General features: G+C 49.7%; 1 protein-coding gene across 1 annotated transcript in view; it reads right to left on the reverse strand.

Moving 5' to 3' along the window:
• Positions 1-13,675, reverse strand: part of HTATSF1 (HIV-1 Tat specific factor 1) — a 37,937-nt gene extending 24,262 nt beyond the window's left edge. The window contains exon 1 of the mRNA XM_077285284.1: positions 13,386-13,675. Coding sequence (XP_077141399.1) covers positions 13,386-13,541 — 156 coding nt within the window. The 5' untranslated portion in view covers positions 13,542-13,675. The remainder of the gene's footprint in view (positions 1-13,385) is intronic.
• Between the last annotated feature and the right edge of the window lie 723 nt (positions 13,676-14,398).

Genomic DNA, 14,398 nt, shown 5'->3' on the forward strand with positions numbered 1-14,398 from the left:
AAAAGTATTTTAATGAAATAAACACACAGGTTGTTTTAATATTTTATTGCTCTCTCAATCCATGTGATGACCCTCGCTTGGAAAAATAAAAAAACAACAATATACATACCTTCAGATGACCTGTCACGCCCCACGAGGTAATCCATCTGAAGGGGTTAAAATATTTTACAAGCAGGAGCCCTGCTAATGCAGCTGTGCTCGTGCCTGTAAGCCCCGGGGAATGTAGGAAATGTAGGTCAATGACCTACAGTTACCTTCAGTTGCGGTGATGCGCCCCCTGGTGGATGTCCTCATATGACCTCGAGCGTGGGAAAAAGTTCCCAGGCTGCTGTTCATGAGGACATCCACCAGGGTGCGCATCTCCGCGACTGAAGGTAACTATAGGTCATTGACCTACATTACATTCATTCCCCGGGGCTTACAAGCACGAGCACAGCTGCATTAGCAGGGCTCCTGCTTGTAAAATATTTTAACCCCTTCAGATGGATTACCTCGTGAGACGTGACAGTTCATCAGAGAGGGTATGTATATTGTGGGTTTATTATTTTTCCAAGCGAGGGTCATCACATAGATTGAGAGAGCAATAAAATATTAAAACAACCTGTGTGTTTATTTCATTAAAATACTTATTAATAATGTGTGTGTTTTTTTTTAACCCTTTCATACAATTGGATTAATAATGGATAGGTGTCATAATTGACGCCTCTCCAGTATTAATCTGGCTTAATGTCACCTTACAATAGCAAGGTGGCATTAACCCTTCATTACCCCATATCCCACCGCTACACGGGAGTGGGAAGAGAGTGGCCAAGTGCCAGAATAGGCGCATCTTCCAGATGTGCCTTTTCTGGGGTGGCTGGGGGCAGATGTTTGTAGCCAGGGGGGGCCAATAACCATGGACCCTCTCCTGGCTATTAATATCTGCCCTCAGTCACTGGCTTTACTACTCTGGCGGAGAAAATTGCGCGGGAGCCCACGCCAATTTTTTCCGCAATTTAACCCTTAAATTTAATAGCTACAGCGCCGAAATTTTGCACATACACACTACTAACATTAGTAGTGTGGAATATGCAAAAAAGAGGGGGATATGAGATGGTTTACTGTATGTAAACCATGTCTCATATCATGTCGGGTTTGGGAAGGAGAAATGAAAAGCCGGCAATTGAATTAGCGGCTTTAATGCTATCTAGCGCTGCATTAAATATACATATATAGGTGTCTCACTGACATATATATATGTATATATACCTATTCTATGTGTATATATCTACTCTATTCTAACCTGTCAGTGTGATTTTACTGTACACCGCGCTGAATTGCAGGCTTTTCAAAGGACACCGGTGCGTAAAAATCGGACAGAACTCGCATGGTGCGAGTGCTGTGCGATTTTTTTCTCGCACCCATTGACTTGCATTGGCGAGTCTCGTCCGAGACTCGCAGCAAATCGCAGCATGCTGCGATTTTCTTCTCAGTCCGATTTCGGCTGAGAAAAAAAAACGCAAATGAAAAGACACCTATTGAATAACATTGGTCCGAGTGCAATCCGATTTTTTATCGGATTGCACTCGTCCGTTTTCCTCGCCAGTGGAAATGAGCCCTAAGGAGCATTTCTGGTACTCAAGCCAAACCTACGAGAACACAGACTAACCAGCAAGACCAGTCACATCTGGGTGATTGATGCCACCCATAGACACAGACTACTGGCCAATTCTGACGAATCCATCCAGCCTGGGTCACACCTAATAGAACAGCTTCTGCAGGTCAGGGAGCGGCCATGCAGCACGCCGGGTCCTGCCCAGGGTCCCCACACACGGGCACAGCAGCAATATAAGCAGCTGTCTGCTGTAGCAGGGCATATAAGGGGTCCGACAAGATGTGTAATCATGACCAGGGGAAATGATGGAGGCGCACAGCTGTCACAAAGACTGCAATACACCGTAGCGCTCATCCAATTCCGGGCTGTTGTGCATGGAGGATCTGTAGAGCCAGAAATGTAACACTGGGGATAAGACCAGCAGAGAACCGGAGCCAAATACTTCATTGCTGGAAATGGCGATCACAAGGGCAGAGGCGAGGAACACCACTACCAGTTCAGCCGCCTGCCAAGAAATGGGATGTACTCGTCCGCCACACAGAAACTTGTACTGGCGCCTAATATCCAGGAAGAATAAAGAATGTGCTGTACATGTAAAAATCCACAGCTGGAGGATGCTGGTGGGCTTAGCTCATCTTCGATTTTGGGGGTGACAGGTTCCCTTTAATAGGCCTGGCTTCTATAGGGGGCTGTATACTGGGCCTGGCTCGTATAGGGGGCTGGATACTGGGCATGGCTCGTATAGTGGGCTGGATACTGGGCATGGCTCGTATAGTGGGCTGGATACTGGGCATGGCTCGTATAGTGGACTGGATACTGGGCATGGCTCGTATAGGGGGCTGGATACTGGGCATGGCTCGTATAGGGGGCTGGATACTGGGCATGGCTCGTATAGGGGGCTGGATACTGGGCATGGCTCGTATAGGGGGCTGGATACTGGGCATTAGGGTCGAGCGAAACGGATCGGTCATTTTCAAAAGTCGCCGACTTTTGGCAAAGGTGGGTTTCATGAAACCCGATCCGATCCCACTGTGGGATCGGCCATGCGGTACACGATCTTCGCGCCAAAGTCGCGTTTTCTATGACGCTTAAAGCGCCATTTCTCAGCCAATGAAGGTGGACGCAGAGTGTGGGCAGCGTGATGACATAGGTCCTGGTCCCCACCATCTTAGAGAAGGGCATGGCAGTGATTGGCTTGCTTTCTGCGGCGTCACAGGGGCTATAAAGGGGCGTTCCCGCCGACCGCCCACTTACTGCTGCTGATCTGAGCGTAGGGAGAGGATGCTGCCGCTTCGTCAGAAGCAGGGATAGTGATAGGCAGGGTAAATTAACCCCAAAACCGCTTGTGCTGTAGCGATTTCCACTGTCCAACACCACCTTTTCTTTGCAGGGACAGTGGAGGCTAGATTTCTGTGCAACAGCTCTGTAGGTTATAAGGCTCCCTGATAGCTGTGTTGCTGTGTGTACGCCGCTGTACAAACCAACTGCTTTTTTCAAAGCACAAATCCTGTTGCTCCTTCGTTTCTGCACAGCTATCTTGTTTGTTTGACCACACTTTTGACTTTTGTGTGCAGCAGTCCTTTTTATTGCTGCCTGCCATACTTTTCTGAGATTACTGATTTTTTTTTTTTTGTTATATCTCTTCAAGCCACTTTCTGCCACAGAAAATATACTCTAATACAGTGGCCCAGATTTATTCACTAGTCTCCCTGGAAAAAAAAAAAAAGGGGCAGATTAAAATTGGCAAATCTGCATCAGTGCCAGTCCTGTCTGTGGCATCTGTCTTTCATTTTCTGCCACAGAAAACCTACTGTATAACAGTGGGCCTGATTTCTTCACAATTCTCACAGAACAAAAAAAAAAAGTGGGAGATTAAGATTGGCAAATCTGCATCAGTGCCAGTCCTGTGTGTGGCATCTGCCTTTGTTTTTCTGCCACAGAAAACCTACAGTATATCAGTGGGCCTGAATAAATCACTTGTCTCCCATATCCAAAAAAAAAATTAAAATAAAAGGGAGAATAATCTTGCCAAATCTGTGCATCTGTGCGAGTGCTGTCTGTGGTATCTGTCAGTCATTTTTTGCCACAGGAACTATACCGTGATATAGTGGGCCTGATTAAATCCCTTGTCTCCCATATCAAAAAAAAAGAGGGACATTTCTATTGCCAGTGTGTGCATCTGCGTCAGTCCTGTTAGTGCCATATCTGCCAGCCTCTTTCTGTCAATCAAACTGTGTTGTTGTGTAATACAGTGGGCCTGATTTTTTCCTGCATTCTCCCACACATAAAAAAGGAGACTTAAATTCACAACAAGTTCACGTACACCTTCTACCTGGTTTTACAGGACCACATAACGGTTGTTAGTTTGATTACGTTTTTCCAATAATGAGGAAGTCTGGTGGAAGAGGTCGTGGCCGTGGGCGTTCATTGCCAGCTGGTAATCATGTTAGTGGTGGTGGTCGTTGAGCATCAGGTGGTCGTGGGAAAAGCAATATAGCCCCTAAGTCTCGAGTTGTTGAGCCAGCGTCATCGTCTGGCTACACAAGGCCTCGAAGGCTCCCTTTTCTGGGAGTAGGAAAACCGCTTTTGAAGCCGGAGCAGGAGGAATAAGTATTGGCTTTCATTGCTGACTCTGCCTCTAGCTCTTTCGCCTCCTCCTCGGAAAGTGCCAAATGTCAGAGCAGTGCGTTGTCAGTGGATGCTCCTGGTCAGGAACAAGTCGCTTCCTTGTGTCCTTCACCCAGAACAACAGTGAAGGATGCGTCAGGCGACACAACAGGTTACTCCATGGAGCTCTTTACACATACCGTGCCTGGGTTAGAAAGGGAAATTGTTAACAGGCCATGCCCATTGCAAGATGAATCGGACATGGAGTGCACAGATGCACAGCCACAGCCAGATTATTATGCTGTTCCTTTGACTCAGATCAGAACATTGCTCTCGCAGTGTACTGATCCAGAATCTGACCCCGATGAGACTATGGAGCCCCGTCACGAACGCTATAGCACCGGCTTACACGGTGACCCAGAGGAAGGTGCACAGTACATAGAAGAGGAGGTCATAGATGACCCAGCTGTTGACCCCGATTGGCAGCCATTGGGGGTACAGGGTGCAGGCGGCAGTAGCTCTGAAGCGGAGGAGGAGCCGCAGCAGGCATCAACATCGCAACAGGTTCCATCTGGCAGGCCCGTATCTGGGCAAAAACGTGTGGCAAAACCAAAACCAGTTGTAGGACAGTGTGGCCATCCGGTTAAAGTAGCTCAGTGTGCAATGCCTGAAAAGGTATCTGATAGTAGGAGAGTGCAGTCTGGAATTTTTTTAACCAAGATCCCAATGATCAGTGCAAAGTCATCTGTAAGAAATGCTCAAGGACCTTCAGCAGAGGTCAGAATGTTAAAAATCTAAATACAAGTTGCATGCGTAGACATTTAACCACCATGCACTTGCAAGCCTGGACAAACTACCAAACGTCCCTTAATGTTGTAGCACCCTCTCACAATGAAGCTAGTCAGCAAGGCGACATCCCTTCCCTCACTTGAAGCCCACCGTTTACCACACCACCTGCAGGTAATGTGGCGGTTTCGTCGCAAGGCCAAAGCAGTCAGGGAATCACCAGGTTCGTGGTAGGAAAAACTGTATGTAGGGCAACAGCAAGAATACCATCACCAACCCTCTCTCAGTCACCCATGTCCACCGGCACCCCCGCTAGTTCCACCCTATGCAGCTCTCCAGTGCAGCTCACCCTACATGAGTCTCTCGTTAGGAAAAGGAAGTACTCATCCTCGCATCCGCGTACACAGGGTTTGAACGCCCACATTGCTAGACTAATCTCGTTAGAGATGATGCCCTACCGCTTAGTTGAAAGCGAAGCTTTCAAAGCCCTGATGGACTACGCTGCACCACGCTACGAGCTACCCAGTCGACACTTCTTTTCGAGAAAAGCCATCCCAGCCCTCCACCAGCATGTAAAAGACCGCATTGTCCATGCGCTCAGGCAATCGGTGAGTAGAAAGGTGCACCTGACAACAGATGCATGGACTAGTAGGCATGGCCAGGGGCGTTACGTCTCCATCACGGCACACTGGGTTAATGTGGTGGATGCAGGGTCCACAGGGGACAGTAATCTTGGGACAGTTCTGCCTAGCCCACGGTCTAGGAAACAGTTGGCTGTAGGCGTTAATCACCCCTCCTCCTCCTCGTCCTCCAGCAGAAGCGAGAGCTCGTCCACAGAGCGCAGTCGCACGACCACTCCATCCGCAGCTGCCACTGTTGCACACGAGGTGTCCAATTATGGAACAGCTAGTGGCAAGCGTCAGCAGGCTGTATAGGCAATGAAGTGTTTGGGCGACAACAGACATACCGCGGAAGTTCTGTCCGAGTTCTTGCAGCAAGAAACTCAGTCATGGCTGGGCACTGTACATCTTGAGGCAGGCAAGGTAGTGAGTGATAACGGAAGGAATTTTATGGCTGCCATAGCCCTTTCACAACTGAAACACATTCCTTGCCTGGCTCACACCTTAAACCTGGTGGTGCAGTGCTTCCTGAAAAGTTATCCGGGGTTACCCGACCTGCTGCTGAAAGTGCGCAGACTTTGCTCTCACATCCGCCGTTCGCCCGTACACTCCAGCCGTATGCAGAACCATCAGCGGTCTTTGAACCTTCCCCAGCATCGCCTAATCATCGACATTCCAACAAGGTGGAACTCCACACTGCACATGCTTCATAGACTGTGCGAACAGAGGAATGCTGTTATGTATTTGTGGGAGGATACACATACACGGGCAGGCAGTTGGATGGCAGACATGGAGTTGTCAGCTGTGCAGTGGTCGAAGCTCCAAGACCTGTGTCAAGTCCTTCAGTGTTTTGAGGAATGCACACGGCTGGTTAGTGCAGACAACGCCGTAATAAGCATGAGCATCCCCCTAATGCGTCTGCTGATGCAAAGTTTGACGCACATAAAGGAGCAGGCGTCTGCAGCCAAGGACGAGGGAAGCCTTGATGACAGTCAGCCATTGTCTGCTCAGGGAAGTCTACAGGACGAGGTGGCGGGCGAAGAGGAGGAGGACGAGGAGGATGATGGAGATGAGTATTTTTTGGATGAGGAAGCTTCTCAGGGGGCAATAGAAACTGCTGGCGGTGCAAGGCCGGGTTCAGGTTTTTTGAGGGAGACAAGTGACGTTGATTTGCCCAAAAGTGCTCCTCAACCCAGCATATGCACTGACTTGACAACTGGAACATTGGCCCACATGGCGGATTATGCCTTGCGTATCCTCAAAAGGGATCCACGCATTATAAAAATGATGACCGATGACGATTACTGGTTGGCCTGCCTCCTTGATCCTCGCTATAAAGGCAAATTGCTAAATATTATGCCACATGAGAACCTCGAACAAATATTGGCAACCAAACAAGCTACTCTTGTAGACCGTTTGATTCAGGCATTCCCAGCACACAGCGCCGGTGATGGTTCTCACACGAGCTGCAGGGGGCAACAGGGCAGAGGTGTTAGAGGTGCACAAATCAGAAGTGGCGTAGGACAGAGGGGTTTTCTGACCAGGTTGTGGAGTGATTTCGCTATGACCGCAGACACGACAGGTACAGCAGCATCAATTCAAAGTGACAGGAGACAACATTTGTCCAGTATGGTTACTAACTATTTTTCCTCCATTACCGATGCTCTCCCTCAACCGTCATTCCCCTTTGATTACTGGGCATGCAAAATAGACACCTGGCCTGAATTGGCCGAATATGCATTGCAGGAGCTTGCTTGCCCAGCAGCTAGTGTGCTATCAGAAAGAGTATTCAGTGCTGCTGGTTCAATACTGACCGAAAAAAGGACTCGTCTGGCTACCCAAACTGTTGATGATCTAACCTTCATTAAAATGAACCACTCATGGATTTCAAATTATTTTGCCCCACCTTTCCCGGCTGACACCTAGCTTTCCTGTAAAAAGGTCTTGCTTTGGGACTGGTGTTACTGACTGTTCCAATCTCTTAATTTGCAGCTGCTGTTTGTCCTGCATCCGACATGTTTACACCTCCCAAAATGGCCTAACTCCCCTCACGGGGCCGTGGTCTCGCCACTTGGCGCAAGCACCGGTCAGAGTGCCGTTTTTCTGAAGAGGTGGGTGTGCCCACTTTTGGTCGACGGCACTGGCACTGGGTCCCTCATAGTACAATGAAGTGTCTCTGGCGGTGGTGGCGCGAACCCAACGTCAGACACACCGTTGTAACATGAGGGGCCCTGGGCTTGTACCGCCGGCCAGGAGAGAGTGTCCCCCCCCAGGTCAAACAGTGCTCTACCACTTGCAAAATTATCTGTCGCTGCTCCACCACTGTTTAGTCTATGCGCTGAAATCCTTCAATGGCTGGCACAGACAATAACAATTTGTTGACATGTATGATGCTAGTTAAAATAGTCAGGGGCCCTGTCCTACATTTACACCAGTAAATACTTTGCGCAACATTACAATGTCTGAAAGTCAGCATAGGAGCACACCCCTGTACCTAAGTATGCCACCTTTTTTTTTTTTTTGGTTTTATTATTTTTTGGGATACATTAACATCAATTTAGTTTTTGGGAGTACTTACTGTGTCAGACACTCCTTCCAATTGTCCTCCGCTGACCACACCAATGCTGCCTGTGTACCCCTGCCACATAATGGAAGCTGCATATAGCCTATTTTATTATTTTAGGCCTAGGAAGTCTGTCTGCGGTCCCTCCTTCCAATTGTCCTCCGCTGACCACACCAATGCTGCCTGTGTACCCCTGTAGCCAAATTTAAGCTGCATAGAGCCTATTTTATTATTTTAGGCCTAGGAAGTCTGTCTGCGGTCCCTCCTTCCAATTGTCCTCCGCTGACCACACCAATGCTGCCTGTGTACCCCTGCCACATAATGGAAGCTGCATAGAGCCTATTTTATTATTTTAGGCCTAGGAAGTCTGTCTGCGGTCCCTCCTTCCAATTGTCCTCCGTTGACCACACCAATGTTGCCTGTGTACCCCTGTAACCAATTTAAAACTGCATAGAGCCAACTTTTTGAGTTAACACATACTACCTTTGTCTGTCTGCGCCACTCAATCACGCGGTCCTCCACTGAAAAAGCTGAGCTTCAACCTTCAGGCTCTCATTAAGTAGTTTTTAATGTAACACTGCAGTTGCCCTACTACTTTGGTTGGGGCCTAGTAACGGTGTCTGCCGCTCCTTGGTGTTCTCCTCCAGGTTTCCTTGTCTGAGCTTCAACCTTCAGGCTCTCATTAAGTAGTTGTTTATATAAGACAGCAGTTGCCCTACTACTTTGGTTGGGGCCTAGTAACGGTGTCTGCCGCTCCTTGGTGTTCTCCTCCAGGTTTCCTTGTCTGAGCTTCAACCTTCAGGCTCTCATTAAGCAGTTTTTAATGTAACACTGCTGTTGCCCTACTACTTTGGTTGGGGCCTAGTAACGGTGTCTGCCGCTCCTTGGTGTTCTCCTCCTCCTTGGTGTTCTCCTCCTCCAGGTTTCCTTGTCTGAGCTTCAACCTTCAGGCTCTCATTAAGTAGTTGTTTATATAAGACAGCAGTTGCCCTACTACTTTGGTTGGGGCCTAGTAACGGTGTCTGCCGCTCCTTGGTGTTCTCCAGGTTTCCTTGTCTGAGCTTCAACCTTCAGGCTCTCATTAGTTTTTAATGTAACACTGCATTTGCCCTACTACTTTGGTTGGGGCCTAGTAACGGTGTCTGCCGCTCCTTGGTTTTCTCCAGGTTTCCTTGTCTGAGCTTCAACCTTCAGGCTCTCATTATGTACCGTATTTTTCGGACTACAAGACGCACTTTTTCCCCCCCAAAAAAGGGGGGAAAATGGGGGGTGCGTCTAATAGTCGCAATGCAGGCTTACCGTGGCGGCAGAGGTGCGGTGGCAGAGGTGTGGCGGCAGACGTGCGAGGATGAGGAGGCGCAGTGAGCGGGGTCCCTTTCCCCTGTGAGGTGATGCAGCAGCCCGGTAAGCAGCAGAGCCGGGTGAATCCTGTTGTTATCGGTGGTGGCGGCCATCTTCCAGAGGCCGCGCGTGCGCAGATGGAGCGCTCTGCTTCCCGGGGCTTCAGAAAAACGGCCGCGGGTGCGCAGATGGGGATCGCGGCGGCCATTTTCCTGAAGTTCTTGGCTTCAGGAAAATGGCCGCCGCGATCTCCATCTGCGCACGCGCGGCCATTTTCCTGAAGCCCCGGGAAGCAGAGCGCTTCATCTGCGCACGCGCGGCCTCGGGAAGATGGCCGCTACCACCGCTAACAACAGGATTCACCCAGCTCTGCTGCTTACCGGGCTGCTGCATCACCTCACCGGGAAAGGGACCCCTCTGACACCATACCTCTCACTGCGCCTCCTCATCCCAGCACCTCCTCATCCCAGCACCTCCTCATCCCAGCACCTCCTCATCCCAGCACCTCTGCCGGTAACCACTGCTGCAACCCTCCCATGGACACCAGGCCGTGGCTTCACCCACCTAAGCAGGAAGGGACCCTGCTCAGGTGCACGCCGTACCGCATCACCCCACCTCTGCCGACACCATGCCTCCTGTGACCCTGCTCTGCCACCGCCAGCCCTCAGGTAAGATACTGTAAATTCGGACAATAAGACGGACCCCCATCTTATAAAAAATCTTTTTTTCTGCAATTTTCACCCCAAATTTGGGGTGCCCCTTATGGTCCGGTGTGTCTTACTTCCGAAAAATACGGTAGTTGTTTAGATAACACTGCATCAGGCCTACTAGTTTGGTTGGGGCCTTCTAACGGTGTCTGCCGCTCCTGGGTTTCCTCCTGTTTGTTTTTCTTGAGCTTCAACCTTCAGGCTCTCATTAGGTAGTTGTTAATGTAACACTGCAGTTGGCCTACTAGTTTGGTTGGGGCCTAGTAACGGTGTCTGCCGCTGCTTGGTGTTCTCCTCCACTGAACAAAGCAGTGCTGCCTGTTTCCTACTGTTACCAATTTAGAACTGCATTTAGCCTAGTTACTTATTTGGCCCTACTCACTGTGTCAGCCTCTCATTACAGTTCTCCTCCACTGAACAAAGCAATGCCGCCTGGTTAGTCCTGTTACCAATTTTGAAGTGCATTTAGACCACTTTTTCATTTGGGCCTAGATCTCTGTTTCCTCCTCATCCTGCCCATTGCCCAGCCACTGCTAGATGAGTCCGCTGGTACATTGACCCAGACCACTACATTCCCCTTGCACTCTACACAGCCAGAATCTGACCCTGCTGAAAGTAAGGTTCCCCTTCCCGCTTACTATACCACCTTACACGGGGACAAAGAGGAAGGTGCAGGTGAAAGTGCAGGTTCCTTCATCAGGTGGGGGGGCATACTCGTTGGCGACGTCACTGGCACAGGGCCCCTCATAGCACGCAAAAGTGTCGCTGCTGGTGGGAGGCACCCCCGCCGTGCAAACACACCGCCGTACTGTGAGGGGCCCTGTGCCAGTGCCAATGCGAACGAGTGGGCCCCCCCTGCTTGCTCAGGATCACAGCACTTGCAACGTTGAAATACTTACCTCTCCCTGCTCCACCGCCGTGACGTAGTCCACGTTTCCTGGGCCCACTAAAAACTTTAACCAGCCCTACCCCCCACAACTTTAGCCAAATGACCCCCAATTTCCAATGCCTAACTATTATTATAAAGTAAATTAATATTGACAAGCTTCAGTAACAAGAATGAATGTTTTTGCCATTAAAATGGGCACTGTAGGTGTTTTCCTGGCCTCCACTCACTGCCGACTATGCTTCCCCATTGACTTGCATTGGGTTTCATGTTTCGGTCAATCCCCGACTTTTCGCGATAATCGGCCGACTTCACTCGACTCGACTTTTGACAAAGTCGGGTTTCGCAAAACCCGACTCGACCCCAAAAAAGTAAAAGTCCCTCAACCCTACTGGGCATGGCTCGTATAGGGGGCTGGATGCTGGGCATGGCTCATACAGGGGGCTGGATACTGGGCACGGCTCATACAGGGGGCTGTATGCTGGGCACGGCTCATATAGGGGGCTGTATGCTGGGCACGGCTCGTATAGGGGGCTGTATGCTGGGCACGGCTCGTATAGGGGGGCTGTATGCTGGGCACGGCTCGTATAGGGGGCTGTATGCTGGGCATGGCTTGTATAGGGGGCTGTATGCTGGGCATGGCATGTATAAGGGGCTGTATGCTGGGCATGGCTTGTATAAGGGGCTGTATGCTGGGCATGGTTTGTATAGGGGCTGTATGCTGGGCATGGCTTGTATAGGGGGCTGTATGCTGGGCATGGCTTGTATAGGGGGCTGTATGCTGGGCATGGCTTGTATAAGGGGCTGTATGCTGGGCATGGCTTGTATAAGGGGCTGTATGCTGGGCATGGCTTGTATAAGGGGCTGTATGCTGGGCATGGCTTGTATAAGGGGCTGTATGCTGGGCATGGTTTGTATAGGGGCTGTATGCTGGGCATGGCTTGTATAGGGGGCTGTATGCTGGGCATGGCTTGTATAGGGGGCTGTATGCTGGGCATGGCTTGTATAGGGGGCTGTATGCTGGGCATGGCTTGTATAGGGGGCTGTATGCTGGGCATGGCTTGTATAGGGGGCTGTATGCTGGGCATGGCTTGTATAGGGGGCTGTGTGCTGGGCATGGCTTGTATAGGGTACTGTATGCTGGACATGGCTTGTATAGGGGGCTGTATGCTGGGCATGGCTTGTATAGGGGGCTGTATGCCTGCCATGGCTTGTATAGGGGGCTGTATGCTGGGCACGGCTCGTATAAGGGGCTGTATGCTGGGCATGGCTTGTATAGGGGGCTGTATGCTGGGCATGGCTTGTACAGGGGGCTGTATGATGGGCATGGCTTGTATAGGGAGCTGTATACTGGGCATGGCTCGTATAGGGGGCTGTATACTGGGCATGGCTTGTACAGGGGGCTGTATACTGGGCATGTGCATATGATAATGGACGAGCGCCGCCGTCACTGGCGCCTGAAGCAGTGTTATGAAGACAAGTGTTCCTATGTTGCCTTGAGGGTATGCGCTCACGACGTCTCTTAGGTGCCGGTGTACTCACATATTTTTGCTATAGAAAGACGCTTCAGGAATATTGATATTTTTTTATGAAGCATCATCTTTTTTTGTCGTCCGCGCGGCGGCTCGGCTGCAATGTCTTTTTTCTAACCCTTGACATATAACAGTGGAAACTTCCAATGGCGGCGCCTGAAGAACGGTCAGGTCAGATCTTTTTGCAGCTTCATGGCTTTCAAGCATGAAGCGGTTAAAAGACGTCACAAAACACACAACGTGTGCACCCAATTGGTTTTCACCGTGCAGTGTACACGATCATCATTTTTAACGTTTATCGAGGTGCCTGAGACGTCGTGTGCACGTTCTGGACCCTCGGCGCTCATTCACACAGCCATTTTACCCGTACGAGCACTTTTCATGGATAGCACTGGTACCTAGGATACTGAATGGGGTCTGGGACTTTTCATGGACCAAGAAAAACTGCACAAACACGTCCAATCTCCATCTCAGCCTCTTATCTGAACGTGACAAAAAAAAAATAATAATCAGACGCCACTCGGTTGCCATCAGAGTGCAGTTTCATCTTCTGAAGATTGACCGTGGCCATGGCATGTTCACCGATGATAAACATGGAGCACATCGCCAGCACCATAAAGATAATGACAGCGCCCCCTACAGGATAATAATACACTGTACACATTATATTACACATTTACACCCCTTCATTACCGCACTATGAAGAACAACAGACCCGTTTTTGCAGCATGCCAGCACCTGGCCCTCACCTTGGGGAACCAGGCTTTCTTGTCCAGGTCCCACTCATATTCTGTGCCATCAGAGGGGTCTTTGAAGGTATAGGGGTCCTGTCCGTCCTCATTTTCCCGATTTCCGTACAGTTGCTGGAGCCGTAGCTGCTCGTGAAACGCTTCGTTGTTGTCCATGTTCTTTGCCGTCCACAAGGGGTTAACGGAGCAGAACACAAATAATGCGCCGTAGCCCCGGCAAATGCAACAGGGAGGCCCCTGGACTTTCCAGGTGCGCGGTACGCGTGCGCAATGACATCTCGGCTCAGGCGCGTGCGCCAGGCAAGCGCAGACTTCAGCTCTGAAACTGACCATGCGCGACAAGGTGCTGTCACGTGATCGAGCACTATAAAAACGCGAGGACTTTCTGCTCTTCGCGCCGTGCCGCGCAGATGAGCGGAGATGTGGGATGTGAAGAATGTGCTGTGAGATAGCAGCTGTTAGCTCAGCGTGTGCCGCCTCATTCTGGGGAATGAAGGGGGTCTAGTAACCCATGACTGGTGATATGTCTCTGACTGGTCTGTTATCATTTCCCACCTTCTGCTGAGGCTTCTTCACAGCCCTTCCCATACTAGCATCTGCGCATGTGCAGGCAGATTTAGGGCAGCCATGTTTACACTTTATCTCCTTCCATGATGGGTAGCAGCTTATTATTATTATTATTTAATCATTGTTTTATATCCGGTTGCGGGCTCGGTGCTTGCTGCATCAGTTGGTCTATGATGACACGATGCATATTACTGCATAATGTACTGAAAAATGTCAAAAACAATTGAACTGGTGACAGAACCAATGCGATCCCACCAATGTTTTTTTGGATTTTATTTTTACCGCATCACTTATGTAGTAAAAATGATCTAACAGTGTGGTTATCCAGGTCCGAACAATGACGGAGAGCCCAAACCCATTTACTGTATATAATATGTCTGATATTGTTTCTGTTTGCTTTGTAAATGTGTTTAACCCTTAGTCACATCAATATACCTGCACTATTA

Source organism: Ranitomeya variabilis, chromosome 2 (assembly GCF_051348905.1).
Source record: "Ranitomeya variabilis isolate aRanVar5 chromosome 2, aRanVar5.hap1, whole genome shotgun sequence".
In the NCBI taxonomy this organism is placed as follows: Eukaryota; Metazoa; Chordata; class Amphibia; order Anura; family Dendrobatidae; genus Ranitomeya; species Ranitomeya variabilis.